General features: G+C 41.6%; 1 protein-coding gene across 2 annotated transcripts in view; it reads right to left on the minus strand.

Moving 5' to 3' along the window:
- LOC140479633 (uncharacterized protein C1orf21-like) overlaps window positions 1-21,892 on the minus strand; it is a 200,018-nt gene that overhangs the window by 68,809 nt on the left and 109,317 nt on the right. For both annotated transcript variants that reach the window (XM_072573531.1, XM_072573530.1), the window contains exon 3: window positions 12,106-12,242. In XM_072573531.1, coding sequence (XP_072429632.1) covers window positions 12,106-12,242 — 137 coding nt within the window. The remainder of the gene's footprint in view (window positions 1-12,105; window positions 12,243-21,892) is intronic.

Genomic DNA, 21,892 nt, shown 5'->3' on the forward strand with positions numbered 1-21,892 from the left:
GGTGCCTAACCAGCATTTTGTACAGGTCAGCATAACCACTCACTCTTATATTCTATGCCTTGGCTAATAAAGGCAAATATCCCACATGCCTTCTCACCATCTTACCTATTCGCCACAGCAGATTCGCCGCCGACGATTAGCCACTGCCCTTTGACCACCGAGGATGCTTAGCCACCGCCCATTAGCCACTGAAGACGATTTGGCACCGCAAGCAAGTCGTATATTTTGAATATTGGTGGTATAAAAAATTGTCGTTACATTGGTTAAGGTAGTGTTTGCATTGTTTCAGTCACAACTTATTTTCGTTACTGGAGAGTTTTTTTAAGCTTGTATTTTTTGGAACAGAAATTTTTAGTATGCAAACAGAAATTATTAGTAAACATGGAAATAAGAAGTTTTACCACGCTGGTTTTATATAAACCATCTTTCTGGATTAGTGGTGCTGGAAGAGCACAGCAGTTCAGGCAGCATCTGAGGAGCAGTAAAATTGACATTTCGGGCAAAAGCCCTTCATTAGGGATCAAACTATCCAAGAGTGATTCAAGTATTAAGTTTTGGCGATGTGAACAATAGGGCCACCACAAATAAAGCTAAAAAAGTATCAAGACGCAGACGATAGAATTAAAAAATTGTTCTTGAATACGGTGAAGGAGGTTGTTTGGAATATCTTCGAGGAATAGTGCATAACTATCAAATGAAATGAAATTTCATTGTTTAATATTAATGTGAGATTTTGCTGCCTTTATAAAGATTTTAAAAATATATTTCCTTTTTCTAGTTAAAGTTTGCAACTCATTTTTATATATAAACCAATAAAATGATATTTATTTTACCTTTTTTTTAAATCAGTATGTAGTATGTAGTTGTATAAATAAAGGAGACTGAGAAGTATGAAAGAACAGGCAGGAGGAAAAACAATCAGTACATATATATATGTAGTCTCCAGAGGTCAAATAACCCCAGTAGAAAAACGCTGGTGGCGAACCGGCAGTGGCTAATCATCGGCGGCGAATCTACCGTGGTAAATCATCACCAACCCATGTACAGTAAGGTCCCACCGTGGTTCAGTGCTTCCCAAGGTCCTACTATTCATATCATTATCCCTTGCCTTGTTAGTCCTTTCCAAGTCTATTACCTCACTGTTCCAGGCGGACTTTCATTTGCCATTGCTCTGTCCAGCTGATCGATCTGTTGATAGCTTCCTATAATTTAGAGCTATCCTCTTCACTATTTGCCACCCTACCACTGTGGTTCCTGATACTCTTCCCTTAATTATTCCTTTGCTCTTTTAAACAAAACCTCTTTGGATTTCCCCTTATTCTACCCACCAAATGGTGTCTGAATCACTCTTAGCTTTTCTAATTGCCTTTTAAAAAAAATTTCCCTCCTGCAATTTTTATCCTTCTCTCGGGACCCAGCCAACGTTGAATCCTCAATATCTGTGGCAAACTTTCTTTTAATTCTAATCTTTATGCTGGAGGAGGGCAAAGATCGTGGTCAGTTGTATGTGGAAGGGCTTACAGAGACAAGGAGGGATTGAGGTAATGGAAGCATTTGAATAAAAGCATCTGAGTTATAAAATTAAATATTACACCCAGATGTTAGCCCAGACCCTATCATCATACACAGTGCTCCAACTCAGAAGGCTGTGGGCTCAAACTGCAATGCCAGAGACTTCAAAACAAAATCTAGAATGATACTGAAGTCAAAATTAGTTCCTGTCAGGCTCACTGAATTTTGTTTGCTGTTAACAATTGTCAAAGAGGTTACCATTACTATTAAGAAAAGACTCCCTGAAAATGTCACTGCTCCTTTAATACCAATGTTTATTGGATGGACACTGTACACAAATCACATCAAATTTTGCATAAACTGATTTGCATGTAATATTCATTAAGCTTTCCCAACATTTGTGACTATATTAACAGTACCCCTGTGCAAACATGTAATGGAATGGAGAGCTGATGAAATGTGACTCCATAATTTTCCAAGCCAAAGTCTATTGGCAGGAATGATTGACAACAAGGAAAATACGCCCATGAGTAACCGAAATAAAACAATTGCAAGTGGAAGAGAAAAAGAGAATATTTCAACTAACAAAACACATTTTGAACGATTTATGGGAACAAGGGGAAAGCACATAATCAAGTAACTGCAAATTGATCTTCATTTGATTTAATTACGGAATGTTGAAAAATCTTGACTCATTTATTTAGTGATTATTGATAAATCTTCCATATGAAGCATTTCAAACAGGGATTCAAAAACATCTAAAGTCACGTAGAGTAAGATTAAGTGGACTGGACAACAGATTTCATTCACTTGCCTTACAAAGTCATAACCTTTATATTTAAAATTTTTTAAATGCTGTGATTTTATGCGAAGGGGCTAAATATATAGCATTACAACCTGATGAAGAGGAGGTAAGTTATCTTGTCTTTTTAGTCCCTTTTGGTTTGACACTCCATGTATTTTCATTTCTTTTTAACATGCTGCAATATCAAATGACAACCGAAAAATGCTGTTAAATAGATCAAATCAAAGGAACCAATTATAAGACTCTCTGACATGAAAGGAGGAAGAATTTTACTATCTACCAACCCAAAGAAAAGTAATAAACTGTCACAACAAATTCTCACACAAACACAAGTAATAAGTTGACAAAGGAGATAATATTTGGTACAAAGAATAAAGGCTATGCAGCTTAGAAGTCCTTAGAATTCATGCGGTGTTAAGACTTTTGACATGAGACCACAAATGTTTAATTGTAGAGTTGTACCTGATAGAAGGCACTTTCTTGAAGTCCAAAGAGATGTTGGGTTTAGGGGCATGGATCTTTAGGATGTCACACATAAGTACAGAAATTAATCAAGAAAGCTAATCGAATACTGGCTTTTATAATGGAATATAAGGATGCACAAGTTATGCTGCAGCTGTACAATTTGCTGCTTTGACCCCACCTGCAGTACTGTGACCAAATTGGGGCACTGCACCATAGAAAGGACATGGTGAAGTACAATGTTGGTTTACTAGAATGATTTCAGGGATTAGGTTATGAGGAGGGATTGTACAAATTAGGCCTGTTTTCTCCAGAATTTAGATGGCTAAGGGATAATCTGATCAAAGTCTTCAAGATATTAACAGGGAAAAAACAGGCAGATAAAGATAAGCTATTTCCTCTGGTTGGGGATTCTAGAACTAGGGGGCATTGTCTGAGAATTAGGGTCAGAACATTTAAGAGAGATGTAAGAAAGCACTTCTACACACAAAGGATGGTAGATGTTTGTAACTCTCTTCCACAAATGGCAGTCGATGCAGGGTTGGTTGTTAACTTGAAATCGGAGATAAATTTTCATTAAGTATATGGGATATTGACCAAGGACATTTATTTGGAGTTTGGCCACAGATCAGACCTGATCTCACTGAATGGTAAAAAAGGCTTGAGGGGCTGAATGGCCTACTCCTGTTCCTATGGTGTCCTCAGTAGTGGTGAATTTTGCAAGTGTCATTGGGGTTTTGGTGAACAGTTGTTTCCTTATTTGCCTTTAGACGGTGTTACCGTCAGACAGATCTTTACAAATTCATTTTTCCTCCTCTCGAAATCGCTGCTGAAATGTTATTCTGTGATGAAATCAAGATTTTGTTTTGTACTGAGCTAGCCAGCGTACCTAGAGAGTACGATTTAGAGCACACAAGACAGTACCAAGAATTGGTAGGGGGCAACATTCAATTCTGTCCAACAGTACCTGGACAGTACCTGCAAGACCTGTTGTGCTTTTCCAGCACTACTCTAATCTTGACAGGTTTTCAATAGGTCGTTCAGGACAGTTCTGGAGCTTTGAAAAGGAGGTCAAAAGATTACAAACAGGGACTGTGGATCAATAAATGTGTTAAGGTGACATGGGTAGATTCCATATTAAGAGTTTCAATAGTTAGCTGTACCGGGAAGCAGTTGGACTATGAGTTGTGTGTCATTAAACTCCTCACGGAAGTCAAAAATCAGTTGAATAACGACATAGATGGGGCTCAGAGAGGAGTTACACCCGAAACGTTGACTTCCGCACCTGCTGATACTGCCTGACTTGCTGTGTTCTTCCAGCCTCCTGCTTGTCTGCTCGGAGAACTCCTGGCAGAAATGAGTTTTTGAGCTGTAATGCGGAAAAGACAATTAAACGTCATGGAGTCTGTTAAAGGAGATTTGAGGAAAAGGTTTATTCACTCAGACAATAGTGGGAATCGGGAACACACTGCCTTGGACAGCAGTAGTTATAGGAAACCTCATGACCTTTCAAAAAAAAATTATGGACGGATACTTGAAACATCAGAACATTCAAAAATATGGGCCAAGTGCCAGTAAGTGGAATTCATTTAGCAAGGTGGATGCAGACTGGATGACAATGAGTCTATGACTAAAACAAAACTGCATGGAGCCAGGCTATGGGGGTGGGTGATGTGTGTTGAGATTACAATAGTAGGAATAAAGGACATAGAACACAACTGCAAACCAGTAGCACAGACATCTTTTGTTTGTCTGACTAATAGAGGTATCAGAACATCACAGATACAAAGGCTTTCGAGAGGTAAGAAACGTGTCAGACAAGCAAAGCACTGAAGTAAGTGGGCAGCAGGTCAAAGTCAGGAGGCTGAAAGATTACACGAGATGGACAATGGGCTGGGATTCAAAATAGTGACCAGAGAAGGGGGCTGAGTCATACAGCAAGCACATTTTTAATGCGAGCCTGAGAAACTCTTTAGCAAAAACACAATTCTTGAGACTTAGCTCAGATGCAAAGATCTTGCAGATAATTCTAACAGCACAGGAAATTGAGTTGTAAATATATTGTGAGAGACAGGCTGAGCAGCTGGAAAATAAGATCAAGGTTATGAGGAAATGCAATTAGTTGTATGGAAACTTTAAATGTGTCATTTGTGATACAGCAAGAGTCTGAATTGCAAGTACATCATTGGTTGCAACAAATTTAACAAAGTTTTAGCCTGGTCTTCTCCATTCAAAACTACCTTTTCTATCATATCTACATAAATTATTCTCTATGCATGTAGAATTATGAATGCTCTTCATGGAATTACATCAATGTAGTCTAAAGGAATATATTTACACAAAGTGCTTGTAAATCCTACACAAGCGCTAAACTTGTTGAGGATGAATGATTACAACCTGATGAATCACTAACCATCACATCCAACCCCCGCACTATACATAATCCAACACACAATTCTGCCCACCTATGGCACTCGGAATACTGCTTCTTCAACAGACTGTGAGATGTAAAGCTATCTTGCCTCCTTTCCAATCGCTTGAGATTCAGACACACGAAAACCACAGCAATTCACAGCTATGCAACTTAACTGAGCAGTATAAATAATGTGCATTTGAGGCATTCAATAAATCCACAAAAGTTGAATGAAAACCACCATTTGCAATATGCCTGGACCAATTTTGTCACTGGATTCTTGAAGGGGGAAACTGCAAAAGTGGTCTACATTAGAAATTAACCTGAAAATCAACAGCATCAAGTTTCCTTATCTGGGAGGCACTGGGTTTGCTAATCAACCCCTATTGACTTGGATCTAGAAAAAACAAGAGAAACAATTTACACCCCACTTCTTTCATGTTGTAATCTCCAGCAGTAACCCGTTCCATCTTAGCTAGTATGATGCCTGCAGATACATTTAATTTCCTCCATAAAACAATCTCCCTTTTTTTGCAGTGTTCAATGAGTTGAGACAGTATTGACGTTCAGGAACATTAGCGGACCGATAAGGTTGCAGTGAGATGCCTGGACCATTTCCTGTACTGACAGCCAGCAGACAGTTCCAAGTCAAATTAGAAATTCGTTAACAAGCTGCCATGACACATCGGAATTCAAACAGTAGGCTACATTGCTCATTAATGCTTGCATTGCTCCCTCGAACAAAAGATAAACGATAAACCATCTTGTGGTACACAGTCATCACAGCACAGCTCTGCAAATTAAGCAGCAAAAACACATCTGTGAGATGAATGGGTAATGACTGGTAAAGTGCTTCAGCCTTTGCTCAAGCAGGTGAACAATCACCTTTGAGTCAGATGAGGGCTTTTGCCCGAAATATCAATTTTCCTGCTCCTCGGTTGCTACCTGACCAGCTGTGCTTTTCCAGTACCACTCTAATCTTGACTGTCTGTGGAAGCCCCATTCTGGAGACTTGAGTCATCAGAAGGTATTGTGCATTGGCCAGGGGGTGTGGGTTGGTGGTAATGAAAGAGAAGGGGAGAGGGTGGGAGAGAGGGAGAGAGTGCACTATGATATAATAAGTTGCCTATTGTTTCAGGTTGATATTTTAACTCACCACTCAACTTACATTGGTGTAGAGTGGGGGCGACAAATTTAACATCTAATCATTTATCTATGTCATTGTTGGGATCTTGCTGTATTATTGAGTTATTGGGTGTTGTGTCATCACCATAATAGTGCGTGCACCTTTGAAGTGTTAGGACACTGTCTGAGGATAGAATTTGAATTTTTTAATCTCGAACCAAGAAGTTCAACAAGGAGAAAAGGACACGGAAATCATCCAACCTGAGTGACCAATTAGATGATCTTGGAATCAGTACATGTGCCTACTGCCAATACAAAGCTATGTTTTAGCTTCCCCAAGTCCAAAACCAGGATGCAAAATTTAAACTTGATAGGACAACAGTGATTTCAGTGAAGCACCTTAGTACCCTGTTTGGACAAACTGCATTCTTAGTCTCATTTCAACATGAACCTTTTTCTAACGAGAAGAGGGACATTTACTCATCCACCTTCATAGCCAGATATACTGAAGCATTACTGGTTTCCTTTGTCTGAAGCTTCTACACAGTATTGTTTTTAAAATGTTGACATAATGCATCTTTAAAGAGTGTCAATATATTTTACCTTGCACTTATTGTATTTTGTTTGAGCAACCTAATATTTAGTTTGCGAATGCATCCATTCCCACCCATCAATTATACTTTCAATATTTCGTTAACTAACATGAGAATTCATTCTGTTTTTGATCTTGCTCATTTAATCATATACCCTAAATTTTAATCAAAGGACTTATGGCTCATTGGATTAAAATACAGGCTCAGTCTGGGCAATGGGATAGAATGGAAAAGAGGCATTAATACATTAAATGTCAATTGCTTGTATATTCAATGCAGAGAAAACAGCTTGATGAGTACCAAGATAGTAAACAAAAATCAAATATTTTACCTGAAATTATATCACTGCTGATTCAACTCACTGATGCATTAATACTTTCTATCAAAGGTTTATACCTACTATTTAATCTTGTAGCAAGCTCTTGGCAACAGTCATACTTTCAGCTTTAAAGCTAGAGGTCAGACACTTTCTGTGCAGAGAGAGTGTAAAAAGCAGAAAGAAAGATTATCTACGGCCTGGAATTGAAGTTTGCAATCAAGCTTGACCTTGGGAGCTGTCCTCTCAGGTGAATTCATTTTCACTGGAGATTTTAACACCCAATCAAAGCTAACATTGCATAATACAATACGAGGTGAGTGCTGTATTGCTAAATCAGTCACACTTAGGATAAGGTGTTCAACCGAGGTCTTATTATCCTCTGGGTAGAATGTAAAAGGCCCAGTGCAACTATTTTGAAGAGAAAAAGGTGGGTTCTCCCCAGTGCTTTTGCTAATATTGATGTCAACCAACAAGTAAAAACAGATTAACTAGTCAGTCATTCATCTGGTGGCTGCTTGTGGGAGTTTGTTGCATACAAAGTATCCTTCATTTTTCTTACATTACAACAGTGACTACAAATCAAAAGTGCTTCACAATCTGTATTATAAGGTTATCAAACTAGTTTTGTGAATATAAATCAATGTATCCCCCCAAAGAAATGAAAGAGAACACTAAAGTACTAGCCTAATGGAAACCATGTGATGACTATCAATCATAGAGTCATAGAGCTGTACAGTACGGAAACTGACCCTTTGATCCAATTCATCTATTCTGACCAACTATCCCAAATTAAGCTTGTCCAATTTGCCAGCATTTGGCCCATATCTCTCTGAACCCTTCCTATTCATATGCCCCACCAGATGCCTTTTAAATGTTGTCATTGTACCAGCCTCCAGCACTTCCTCTGGCAGTTCATTCCATATACACACCACCTTCTGCATGAAAATGTTGCCCTTTTGATCCCTTTTAAATCTTTCCCCTCTCACCCTAAACCTATGACCTATAGTTTTGGACACAGCGAGTTTTGAAAAGATTTGTAGCTCAGGTTGAGGTTTTGGATGTAGGTTTGCTCGCTGAGCTGCAAAGTTCACTTCCAGACGTTACGTCACCCTACTAGGTAACATCTTCAGTGGGCATCAGGCGAAGCAATGCTGAAAATTCCTGCTTTCTATTTACATGTTTGGGTTTCTTTGGGTTGGTGATGTCATTTCCTGTGGTGATATTATTTCCTGTGTATTCACTTCCTGTTCCTTTTCTCAGGGGGTGGTAGATGGGGTCTAACTCAACGTGCTTGTTGATAGAGTACCAGTTAGAATGCCATGATTCTAGGAATTCTTGTGCGTGTCTTAGTTTGGCCCTCTCTTACTAGTATCCTCACATACAGATGAGGAAGGAAACCATTTAGACTGGGACAACACATCTTAGGACATGCCAAACACATTTATAAGTCGCATCAAACTTGTAAAATGTAATAGCGATTTTGTAGGGATAGTGGGACACAGCTCAAACGTGCAAACTTATGCATTCTTTATTTCATCACAACATCCTTTTTGATGATAAAATTCTTAAATTTGCCAATAATATTGTCGTCTTTTCTGACACTAAGTCAACAGGGAGATCATGATTGAGATGCATAATTTATGCAGGACATAAAGTGGACAGGAAGGAACATTGTTCCCGTTGGTGGAGGGATCATATACTGGGGGCATAGATTTAAGCTAAGGGGCAGGGGGTTCAAATGGGTTGACAGGGTCTTTTTTTTCCCTCCACCCACAGGGTGGTGGGAATCTGGAGCTCACCACCTACAAGGATGGTAGAGGCAGAAAGCCTCATAACATGTTAAAAAAAATTTTTAGATTTAGACTTCCAATGCCAGGGTATTCAAGGTTAATGTGCCACGTGCTAGGAAAAAGGAATTAGAAAAGTCATGTGATCAAGACTGCATTAGTCAAAAATAATGGGTGAAGGGCCTTCTTCTTCACTATAGACCCCCAAAACATCAAGTTTCAGATTTTGATGTTGAACAATCATAGCCTTAGCATTGCGCATTAGTTTTTAAAATTTAAAATCTGGCCACAGTACCCCAGCTTCCATATGTCCCAAAATACTAAGAGTCCACAATATGACATCACAAGCAGAGAACAACATTCTTCTTATTAAGCTGAACAGTTTCAACTAATCATCTGTTACTGTATTCTATGTTCAATAGCCTTGAATGCCTTGCCATTGCAAGCATATGTTTAAATACTTTTCAAGTGTTATCAAGGTTTCTGCCTCTACCACTCTTGAGGAGTGTGGTGTATGTTAGATTAGTAAATTACTGTTCAGAAAAGCTAACTTCCAAAGAATTTAAACTGTGCAACTGATTGAAGTTCACAAATTCTGTTATGTTGGATCAATGATAAAAGGAAAACACAGTTAATACCTAATAGGCCAACCAGCAGGTTTGGCAAATGAACTGATTCTGTCAGGAAGAAGTAAACATAGCAAGTTTCTGGTCACTTATAGGTAGCTCACAAGATATACTGCATACAGCTCTCATTGGACAGATTCACTGTTTTCAAACTGAAACATGGGGCCTTTAAAATTAATTTAATAAGTACAAAGTGATTTGAAACTGGAATCCCTAGCTTAATCAGTCACCTGGAAAGGGCCTTGAATCAATCTTTGCTCTAACAAGACTCCTGGTGTCACTGCAGCAGAGTCTGGACCGTTGAGTAAATTTAATGACTCATATTGCATTTGAAGGTATTGTACAGCTCAACAAATACAAAGCTGCGGTCCATCTGAATCCCCAATATCTCAACTACCTATTTCAATCCGCATCTGGAACAGAAATTAGATCTTCATGTGTTTGTTCAAAACAAGCTATGAAATAAGTGCAATTCAAATCACTGATTTAAACAGCATCACTAAAATAGTTTGCTCTTTGCAAACATATGGCCCCCTCAAGCCTGGTCTGCCAATCAATAAAATCCTGGCTGGACTGTTTGTCATTCAAACTCCCTGATAACCGATAACAAGAATCGATCTACCTCTGCCTTTGCAAATAAGTAAATTAGCTTTCTTGTACCGTCTTCTGAGGCATGAAGCTTTAAAGTCACGTAACAACATTTCTTCTCCTCTAGGTCCTAAAAGGGAGACATCTAATTGTTAAAACCACCTCCCCTAGTTCAGGATTTACCGACAAAGGGAAACATCATTTCCACCTTCCCTTGTCAAGACCATTCAACATCTTACATACTTCAATCAAGTCACAGTTTGCTCTTCAAAACGTTTATGGAAAGAAGCCCAGCGTGTCCAACCTAAGACAACTCACTCATTCCAGGTATCAACTCAGTAAACCTCACAATCACATCCTTCAGTAAATAGAGACCCAAAATTGCACACAGTATCTGAGAAGTGGTGTTTCCAGTTCTCTGTTTAAAAAAAGCATTACATCCTCACATTTATGCTCATTACATTTGACAATAAAGGCGAGCATCCTGAAGGACAGTACCTTCTTGAATACTTTCCAAACCTGTACACCAGGTTTTTCTGACAGACACCTAGAGCCCACTGCATCTTAGAACTCCACAGACATTCCCTGTTTGAGGAACTGCTACATTTTGATTGTTCTTGCCAAAGCAAACCACTTCAATTTTGGATGAAACACGGACCGGTGATCAATTCTAGTGGTAAGGCAAGGTTGACTACTCTTAACATTAAGCGAACAACCAAGGAACCCTTGTTAAACTGAAGTCAATGTGAGTCATAGCTAGCACAAAGGAAGATAAATATTGGAGGCTAGTAAGTAACAGGCCAAGAAAAATCATTCCATACCTTCCTTAGGGGTAGGTATTTCTTAAAAGTATCTAAACAGGTTGATTATGACACATCGCTGCTACAGCTGGGGCTTGAACCCAGTCCTCCTGGCTCCGAAATATGGACGCTACGACTGTATCACTCTTTTTTTCCCCCCCAATCAGTCAGGATCTGGGTGACAGCATACAGATGGTTTAATGCCTCATCTAAAAAGATGGCATTTTTAGCAGTGCAGCAACTGGGATTTCCGTGCACGAGTCCTGGAGTGGGGCTTCAACTTACAAACCTCTCACTCTGAGGATTGTCTCCAATCAGGATGAGCCAGAGTGCACCTCCCAACCTGAGTTGTTAATTTTGGTTCTCTCTCCAGAAATGTAACCAGAACCACCGAGTCCTTCTCTCTTTCAAAAAGAAAATCAAGGTTCTTTTATCCAGTTTTCTGCTGTCAGCCTGACCTGTTTCAGCATCAAAGATGAAAGAACACAGGGAGGTATTCAAATCTTCTGAAGGGCATTGCACTATGTTCATTATTGAAAGAATGAATTTCACAACCTCTTAAGCAGCTAGCTTTGGAAGGTGATCACAGAGAGCCATTTGCCATCTCTGTGCTATAAAGTACAAAACATATCTGGACTCTGACATTCCCCAGTATTGTACAGGAGCAATCAACAATATTGTTCTTTCCTTGTTCACATATATAAAAAAAAGTCCTGAACAAGAGAATTTTCTCCAAGTTCCCTTCATTTCCTGTCATTATTCTGGCAGAAGATCATAGGGTCTCCCACATCAAACGCCGCTTGTAATCAATTATAAAGCTATTCTGCGGGTTCTGGTGGTCTTCTGAAGTTATGATAGAAAACTGAGAGAAATGCCAGATGACAGCACTTGCTTCAATATTAAAATAGTAGCATTGCAACGTTTAACAAGTGTTTACCAAAATGAAACAAAACCAACTCTGAAGTTAAACAAGGTCACAATAGGGAGAGAAATGGTTTTGAATTCTCTCTTCACTGGTTTGTGCTTCTTTTGGCTTGGAACTACAGATTTATTGAAAAAGCATTATTGTCCTTACCAGGTTCTCCTGGTTCCTGGCAGCAACTTTCTGTTCATCTTCATGACCAGCATGTCCTTTCTCAGACCAATCAGATTCTTCCCGGTTCACATTTTTCATGTACTTCACCTCTTCGACTGTTCTAATCCTGAACTCCTCTGCAAAAGGGTAGTAGTGAATTAGTAGGATGATCAATACTGGATTAACTCAAAATATTGCAAGACCAGAGAAGTAGCAATCTCAAAGCAACAGATTATCGAGTTAATAGTTACTTTCATGAAATGGGACTCTGCATGAGAATACAATGCTTTTCAATACTGAAACAAAAACAAAATGCTGGAGGAACTCAGCAGTGCAATATTCCTCCTGCAACATGTATGAGGTGAGGGATGCCATGGACGTCCCTGCTGATTACACTTGCAGGAAGTGCACCCATCTCCAGCTCCTCCAAGACCGTGTTAGGGAACTGGAGCTGGAGTTGGATGAACTCCGGATCATTCGGGAGGCAGAGGGGGTCATAGATCGGAGCTATAGGGAAGTAGTAACTCCAAAGATGGCAGATAGATGGGTGACAGTGAGGGGGACTGGGAGGAAGCAGCCAGTGCAGGGACCCCCTGTGGTCGTTCCCCTCAAGAACAAGTATACCGTTTTGGATACTTGTGGGGGGGACGACTTACCAGGGGTAAGTAACGGGGCTCAGGCCTCTGGCACGGAGCCTGTCCCCGCTACTCAGAAGGGAAGGGTGGAGAAGAGCAGAGCAATAATAATTGGGGACTCGATAGTTCGGGGCACAGATAGGCGGTTTTGTGGGAACGAGAGAATCTCACGTTTGGTATGTTGCCTCCCAGGTGCAAGGGTACGTGATGTCTCTGATCGTGTTTTCCGGGTCCTTAAGGGGAAGGGGGAGCAGCCTGAAGTCGTGGCCCATATTGGCACCAATGACATAGGTAGGAGGAGGGCTGAGGATGTTAGACAGGCTTTTAGGGAGCTAGGTTGGAAGCTCAGAGTTAGAACGAACAGAGTTGTTGTCTCTGGTTTGTTACCCATGCCACGTGATAGAGAGTCGAGGAATAGGGAGAGAGAAGAGTTAAATGCGTGGCTACAGGGATGGTGCAGGAGGGAGGGATTTCGGTACTTGGATAACTGGGGTTCTTTCTGGGGAAGGTGGGACCTCTATAAACAGGATGGTCTGCACCTGAACCTGAGGGGCACCAGTATCCTTGGGGGGAGGTTTGCTAGTGCTCTTGGGGGGGGTTTAAACTAACTCTGCAGGGGCATGGGAACCCAGACTGTAGCTTTAGGGTGCAGGACCTGGAGTGTAGGGAGGTTAGGAATATGGCATCAATCTTAAAGGAGGGTGCCTGTAAACAGAAGAGTGGCTTGAAGTGTGTATACTTTAATGCCAGAAGTATACGAAATAAGGTAGGTGAACTCGCAGCGTGGGTTGGTACCTGGGACTTCGATGTTGTGGCTATTACGGAGACGTGGCTAGATCAGGGACAGGATTGGCTGTTGCAGGTTCCAGGGTTTAAATGTTTTAGTAGGGTCAGAGGTGGGGGTAAAAGGGGGGGGGGGGTGTGGCTTTGCTTGTCAAAGATAGTATTACAGCGGTGGAAAGGAAGATGGACGAAGATTTGTCATCTGAGGTAGTTTGGGTTGAGGTTAGGAATAGGAGAGGTGAGGTCACCCTGTTAGGAGTCTTTTACAGGCCTCCTAATAGTCCTAGAATCGTTGAAGAAAGGATTGCGAAGATGATTCAGGAGAAGAGTGACAGTAATAGGGTGATTGTTATGGGAGACTTTAACTTTCCTGATATTGATTGGGAAAGCTATAGCTCAAGTTCGTTAGATGGGTCAGTGTTTGTGCAATGTGTGCAGGAGAGTTTCCTGACACAATATGTAGATAAGCCAACAAGAGGTGAGACCATACTGGATTTGGTTCTGGGTAACGAACCAGGCCAGGTATTAGAACTAGAGGTAGGTGAGCACTTTGGAGACAGTGACCACAATTCAGTGATTTTTACTCTAGTGATGGAGAGGGATAAGTGTGTACTACAGGGCAAGAGTTATAGCTGGGGGCAGGGAAATTATGATGCGTTGAGGCATGATTTAGGATGTGTGGATTGGAAAAGTAGATTCCAAGGCAAGAGCGTAATTGATATGTGGAACTTGTTCAAGGAGCAACTATTGAATGTCCTATAAGTACGTACCTATCAGGCAGGGAGGAAAGGGTCGTGTGAGGGAGCCGTGGTTTAATAAGGAGTTGGAATCCCTTGTTAAATGGAAGAGGGCGGCCTTTGTAAAGATGAGGCGTGAAGGTTCAATAGGGGCGATTCAGAGTTATAAGGTAGCCCGGAAGGACCTGAAGAGAGAGCTAAGAGCAGCAAGGAGGGGACATGAAAGGTCCTTAGTGGGTAGGATTAGGGAAAACCCTAAGGCTTTCTATAGGTATGTTAGGAATAAAAGAATGACTCGGGAAGGAATAGGTCCAATCAAGGATAGTAATGGGAAGTTGCGTGTGGAGGCTGAAGAGATTGGGGAGGCGCTGAATGAATACTTTTCGTCAGTATTCACTCAGGAACAGGACATTGTTGTCGATATGAATACTGGGGCACGAATAAGTAGAATGGATGGCTTTGAGATATGTAGAGAAGAGGTGTTGGAAATTCTGGCAAGGGTGAAAATAGATAAGTCCCCTGGGCCTGATGGCATTTATCCTAGGATTCTCTGGGAAGCAAGGGAGGAGATTGCAGAGCCATTGGCCTTGATTTTTGTGTCCTCTTTGTCGACAGGAGTAGTGCCAGAGGACTGGAGGCTAGCAAACGTGGTTCCCTTGTTCAAGAAGGGGAGTAGGGATAATCCTAGTAACTATAGGCCAGTGAGTCTCACTTCTGTTGTGGGCAAAGTCTTAGAGAGAATTGTAAGGGATAGGATTTATGAACATTTGGATAGGAATAATGTGATCAAGGATAGTCAGCATGGTTTTGTGAAGGGCAGGTCGTGCCTCACAAACCTTATTGAATTCTTTGAGAAGGTGACTAAGGAGGTAGATGAGGGGAAAGCGGTAGATGTGGTATATATGGATTTTAGTAAGGCGTTTGATAAGGTCCCCCATGGTAGGCTACTGCAGAAAATACAGAGATATGGCATTGAGGGTGAGTTGGAGGTTTGGATTAGGAATTGGCTCTCTGGAAGAAGACAGAGGGTAGTAGTTGATGGCAAAGGTTCATCTTGGAGTGCCGTCACTAGCGGTGTTCCGCAAGGATCTGTTTTGGGACCATTGCTGTTCGTCATTTTTATAAATGACCTGGAGGAAGGGTTAGAAGGTTGGGTGAACAAGTTTGCGGATGATACGAAAGTCGGAGGAGTTGTAGACAGTGAGGAAGGATGTGGCAGGTTACAGCGGGATATAGAGAAGCTGCAGAGCTGGGCAGAAAGGTGGCAAATGGAGTTCAATGTAGCTAAGTGTGAAGTGATTCACTTTGGTACGAGTAATAAAAAGATGGATTACTGGGCTAATGGTAGACTACTTGGTAGTGTGGAAGAGCAGAGGGATCTTGGTGTCCATGTACACAGATCTCTGAAAGTTGCCACCCAGGTAAATAGTGCAGTGAAGAAGGCATATGGCGTACTGGCTTTTATTGGTAGAGGAATTGAGTTCCGGAGTCCTGAGGTCATGCTGCAGTTGTATAAGACTCTGGTGCGGCCGCATCTGGAATATTGTGTGCAGTTTTGGTCGCCATACTATAGGAAGGATGTGGAGGCACTGGAACGGGTGCAGAGGAAGTTTACCAGGATGTTGCCTGGTATGGTAGGAAGATCCTATGAGGAAAGGCTGAGGCACTTGGGGTTGTTTTCATTGGAGAAAAGAAGGTTTAGGGGTGATTTGATAGAGGTGTACAAGATGATTAGGGGGTTAGATAGGGTTGACAGTGAGAACCTTTTTCCACGTATGGAGTCAGCTATTACAAGGGGGCATAGCTTTAAATTAAGGGGGTGTAGATATAGGACTGATGTTAGGGGTAGGTTCTTCACTCAGCGAGTCGTAAGTTCATGGAATGCCCTGCCAGTAGCAGTAGTGGACTCTCCCTCTTTATGGGTATTTAAGCGGGCATTGGATAGGTATATGGAGGATAGTGGGTTAGTGTAGGTTAGGTGGGCTTTGATCGGCGCAACATCGAGGGCCGAAGGGCCTGTACTGCGCTGTATTCTTCTATGTTCTATGTTCTATGTAAGTCCAGTAGCTTCTATAGAGAGAAAAATCAGACTTCATGTTTAGAATGAAATGTGATTCTTCTTTGAATTTATTAGTAAGAGATTAATTCAAGCCAATTTTTTTTAGCAAATGTATCATTTCCTGAGAATTAATAAAGTTACTGATCATCACAACTCAATTTCCCTGCAGCCACTGAAAGCATATTGAACTTTCAGCAAGTTAATTACTAAACAGCAGAGTAAAAAATACAGAATAAGATTCAAACAGATGTCTGAACTTGTATGCTGCAAACTATCCAGACACTCAAACTATCCAGCATTAAGTACTGGTTACGTTTATTACTGCCACAGAACTGAACAGAAAAATGTTGGAAACCAGGAGGGCAGTGGGAACAGTCAGGTTGGTTATAACATTTTTGCAAACAGGTTACAAGTGCTGGAGAAGTGCAGATTCAATCGAACCTTTCATAGACACACACAATGAAGGAGTAAAGCCATTCAGTCCTTCGAGTCTGCCCCACTCTTCAATATGATCATGGCTGATCATCCAATTCAATACCTCCTTCCTGCTTTTACCCTACATCCTTTAATCCCTTTCGACCCAAGAACCAAGAACTAGGGTGGTACGGTGGCTCAGTGGTTAGCACTGCTGCCTCACAGCACGAGGGACCCGGGTTCAATTCCCACCTCAGGCAACTGTCTGTGTGGAGTTTGCACATTCTCCCAGTGTCTGCATGGGTTTCCTCCGGGTGCTCCGGTTTCCTCCCACAGTCCAAAGATGTGCAGGTCAGGTGAATTGGCAGTGCTAAATTGCCCGGAGTGTTAGGTGCAGGGTAAAACGTAGGGGAATGGGTCTAGGTGGGTTGCTCTTCGGAGGGTTGGTGTGGACTTGTTAGGCCGAAGGGCCTGTTTCCACACTGTAGGGAATCTAATCTAAACTATATTTGTATCTCTTCTGAAAATCTGCAATGTTTCACTTCATTAGTTTTATGTGGAAGAGAATTACACAGGCTCGCTATCTCTTCGGTAAGAAATTTCTCTTCATTCTGTCCTGAGAGGCCTACCTCTTTTCCTTAAGCCGTCAGCCCCGATTCTGGGCTCCCTGTTCACCAAGAATAAACTTGCTGTGTCTAGTCCTGTTAGAGTTTTATAGGTTTCTATGAGATCCTTCCTCATCGTCTCCTGCTGCCCTCTCCATTGGGGAAATGTAAATAAAATGAGTTTAGTATTTTCCACTTGCTGTGATTCTGCCAGTAAGTGCAATTTACAACAGTGCAGCTCCTACAGAGTCCTTCAGGACCAAGCGTCAAGCATAAGCTTGATCAATGAGTGCAAGCAAGTGATTTGGTTATAAGGGATTCACAACATAACCCAATTCCTTTTGCTTGGACAGTGTGCACACGTGAAATTTTTAACACGATATTAGTGAACCAGATGGGTTTTTGATAATCAACATCATTAGACTCTTAATTCCCAAGTCCCCAGAACATGAGCCAAGTTTCTGGATTAATAGTATAGCAATAATACCACTAGGCAATACTGCCCTATTACGTTTCACTTTGGATTTTGACTACAAAAGGTAGATCAACTATTTTACAGTTACAGATAATGCACAAAAATCACATTAAAATATTGAATAAGAAGTCAGTTTCATCTGTGAACGTTATCCTTCCAGTATATCATGCTAATGTAGTTAAATGGGACTCATCCCTCTGATTGTGGGACATTTTAAAACACCAAGTATTAGAGCTGATACCAAGAGATGCTTTCTTTCTTACGTTAGATTAAAAAGTGACTTGATCTTTTGGGAGACACTGTGGAGGTAGCTTGAATGATATTTACTGAACAAATAGCAATAACATTCAGTTCAAATACACCCACAGTTCTTGTGTGCAACATTGAAGCCATGTTCAAATTAACAACAAGTTTGAAAACTGAGCCACCCCATTAGTGATGAGTTGGCAGATGCAATAGTTTACTCAGCATGCACGGTGTGTGGAGAATGCCATTGAGTATAGGAAGAAACAGCAATGCATAAACTAGTAAGCAGAACAGTTTACACAACACCTAAGTAGTTTATGATGATGGGAAATTAGCAATTTAAGTCAATGACCTAATCTAATTTAGGATAAAATGTATCTTTTAATCACCAATCATCATCAAACCTTGTACAAAATTGAACTGTAGAGATCACAACTTTGCAGTATTCAAGTTAACCACTGTAACTGCTGAACCTGTGTTAGGAGTAATCCAAAGCCTTCCCCTGCTATATCCTCCCACTGGTTGTCAATGGTTTAAGCTATTGTTGCCTCTTTTTAGAAATAAAATGCAATATTCTCTACATTATGCACTCCTTGTACCCAGGAACGACATGCTCCATCAACCTTCGGCTAAAAAGAACTTTCTGCTAACCGCCCTCTGACCATGCAAAAAGATTTGAGGTTGTGTTCAATCTCCCAAAACATTGCTAACAGTTTCCAGAATGGCGGTGCTCGACAGAATTGAATGAGCGACAGTAATTTTAAATAACAAATGCAATTTTTCTTTGAAATTTGAAGCTGTGCCTGAACAATGTGGTTTTTTTTATTCACACCTTGGGTTCAGATGGATATTGCCGGAAAAAGCAGCTTAACAGTCAAAGTCAGCCTTTCTGTCTCTGGGTGTTTTTGCATTCTAACAGTTCTTTTCAAATAAAAACAGTTCGTGAGTTTTATACCATGTGAGAGTTTATTTATGACTTTCATACCATGTGAGAGATTGAGTTATGTTTCGGAATGGTCTCTGTAGTTTTCTGCTTAGTAGAGTTTCAACATTTAGAATGGATTGCATAATGTCTCACTATTCACAACTGTGTGTTCAGTAGTATGCATTTTAGCACCAGAGTTCTTGCATCAGTTTTAATTATTTGAGTACAGGGAGTGGGTAATGTAGAGAGTATTGCATTTTGGATATGCTGGGGTACCTTTGTGTGTTTTATAAAAGTAAGTTGCTGCTGTTCTATAAACATGGGCACACAAACCTTAAAGTGGCAGGTGATATTCACAAAACATAAATTCCAAGCAACAACCACCTTCGATAATAGAAAATGTTACCATTGTCCCTTGAATTCAATGGCATTACCATCAGTGAATTTACTACTATCAAAAACTCATGGGTTACCACTGCCCACAAACTGAATTGAACCGGACTATTTACATAAATATAGCGGCTACAACGTAGGTCAGAGGCTATGAATATTGGAGCAGGTAACTCATCTCCTGAATCCCCAAGACCTGTCCGCAATCTACAAGGCGCACATCAGGAGTGTGGTAGAATATTCCCCCATTTGCCTGGATAAGGGTACCTCTAATAACACAAGAAACTTGATACCATCCAGGAAACAGGAGCCTATTTGATTGGTACCACATCTATAAACATCTGCTCCCTTCATCACTGATGCACAGAACATATACCATCTACAACAAGCACTTTAGAAATTCAGTGATGATCCTTTGACAACAACGTCCAAACCCATGATCACTTCCATCTAGGAGGACACAGGCAACAGATACATGTGAAGACCACCACCTGCAAATTCTCCTCCAAGTCAGTCATCATCCTGACTTGGAAATGTTTCGCTGTCAATGCGCCCATTTTCTGGAATTCCCTAGGCGAAAGTGGATACTACAGATGCTGGAGATTAGAGTTACAATTAGAGGGGCACTGGAAAATCACAGCAGGTCAAGAATTCCTGATGAAGGGCTTTTGCCCAAAACGTTGATTTGCCTGCTCTTCAGATGCTGCCTGACATGCTGTGCTTTTCCTGGAATTCCCTCCCTGAGAACAATGTAGGTCTACCTACAGCAAACAGACTGTGGCAGATCAAAAAGGTCACTCATCACGACCTTCTCAAATTAGGGATGGGCAATAAATGCTGGCCCTATCAGCAAAGCCCACATCCCATGAATGAATAAAAATAAAAGCCTTGTGTTTGTGAAAAACACACTTGTAAATAGCTATTGTGTAGTGTTTTGGCAGAACAGCTGAGAGAAGTCTGGAACTCAGTACAAGGTTTAATCACATTATGTATGCAAGATAATTTTAAGATTTTACAATTCGTAAATAATTGAGTATTTCCAGAGTTATGGAACATCAACGTTAAGTTTTTCATATGTGAAATTGGTTTACCATTTACATCCGAGTTGAAAAGTGTGGCACTGGAAAAGCACAGCAGGTTAGGCAACATCCGAGGAGCAGGAGAGTCGACGTTTCAGGCATAGGCCCTTCATCAGGAATGGTGGGGAGGGGGGTGGGGCTGGGGGAGGAAGGTAGCTGGGAAGGCGACGGGTAGATGCAGGTGGAGGTGATGGTGATAGGTCAGCGGGGAGGGTGGAGTGGATAGGTGGGAAGGAAGAAGGACAGGTAGGACAGTTCAAGAGGGCGGTGCCAAGTTGGAGGGTTGGATCTGGGGTAAGGTGGGGGAGGGGAGATGAGGAAACTGGTGAAATCCACATTGATCTTGTGTGGTTGGAGGCTCCCAAGGCAGAAGATGAGACTGTCTTCCTGCAGGTGTCGGGTGGCTAGGATTTCGTGGTGGAGGCGGCCCAGGACATGCATGTCCTTGGCAGAGTAGGACGGGAGTTGAAATCTACTGCCATAGGGCAGTGGGGTTGTTGGGTGATTGTTCCCCAGAGATGTTTTCTGATTGGCTCAGTACTTAGCACTGCTGCCTCTCAGCACCAGGGACCCAGTTTTGATTCCAGCCTTGGGTGACTGTCAGTGTGGAGTTTGCACATTCTTCCCATGTCTGGGTAGGTTTGCTCCCAGTACTCAGTTTTCCTCCCACAATCCAAAGGTGTGCAGGTTACGTGAATTGGCCAAGCTAACTTGCCCATAGCGTTCAGGGATGTACAGGTTCGGGGCATTAGTCAGAGGAATGTTGAGTAATAGGGTAGGGGAATGGGTCTGGGTGGGATACTCGTCAGAGGGTGGGTATGGACTTGTAGGGTTGAATGGCCTGTTTCCACGCTATAGAGATTCTAAGATTCAATGAAACACTCTGTGAATTAGCATCCCGTCTCCCCAATGTAGAGGGGCCACATTGAGAGAAACAGTCACAGTAGATGAGGTGTTTGGATGTGCAGGAAAATTTCTGCCACATGTTGAAGTATCCTTTGCGGCCTTAGATGGAAGTGAGGGGGGGAAGGTGTGGGTACGGGTTTTACACTTCCTGCGGTGGCGAGGGAAGGTGCCGGGAGTGGAGGGTGGATTGGTGGGGGGTGTGGACCTAACCAGGGAGTCACAGAGGGAATGACCTCTGTGGAATGCTGATAAGGGTGGGGACGGAAATATATCTCTGGTGGTGGGGTCTGACTGTAGGTGGCAGAAATGGGGGAGGGTGATACGTTGTATCCAGAGATTGGTGGGGTGGAAGGTGAGGACCGGGGGTGTTCTATCTTTGTAACGGTTGGAGGGGTGGGGTTCAAAGGCATTTGAAGTTAACTTTTGTATTTGCCAGATATACAGAGAGAAATGGAAGCACCACTCATTTCGTCAAGATTATAGCTTCCACAGACCCAGCACTAACTGCTCCCCCTTGAATATCCTACATCGTA

This window comes from Chiloscyllium punctatum, chromosome 7 (assembly GCF_047496795.1).
Source record: "Chiloscyllium punctatum isolate Juve2018m chromosome 7, sChiPun1.3, whole genome shotgun sequence".
Taxonomy (NCBI): Eukaryota; Metazoa; Chordata; class Chondrichthyes; order Orectolobiformes; family Hemiscylliidae; genus Chiloscyllium; species Chiloscyllium punctatum.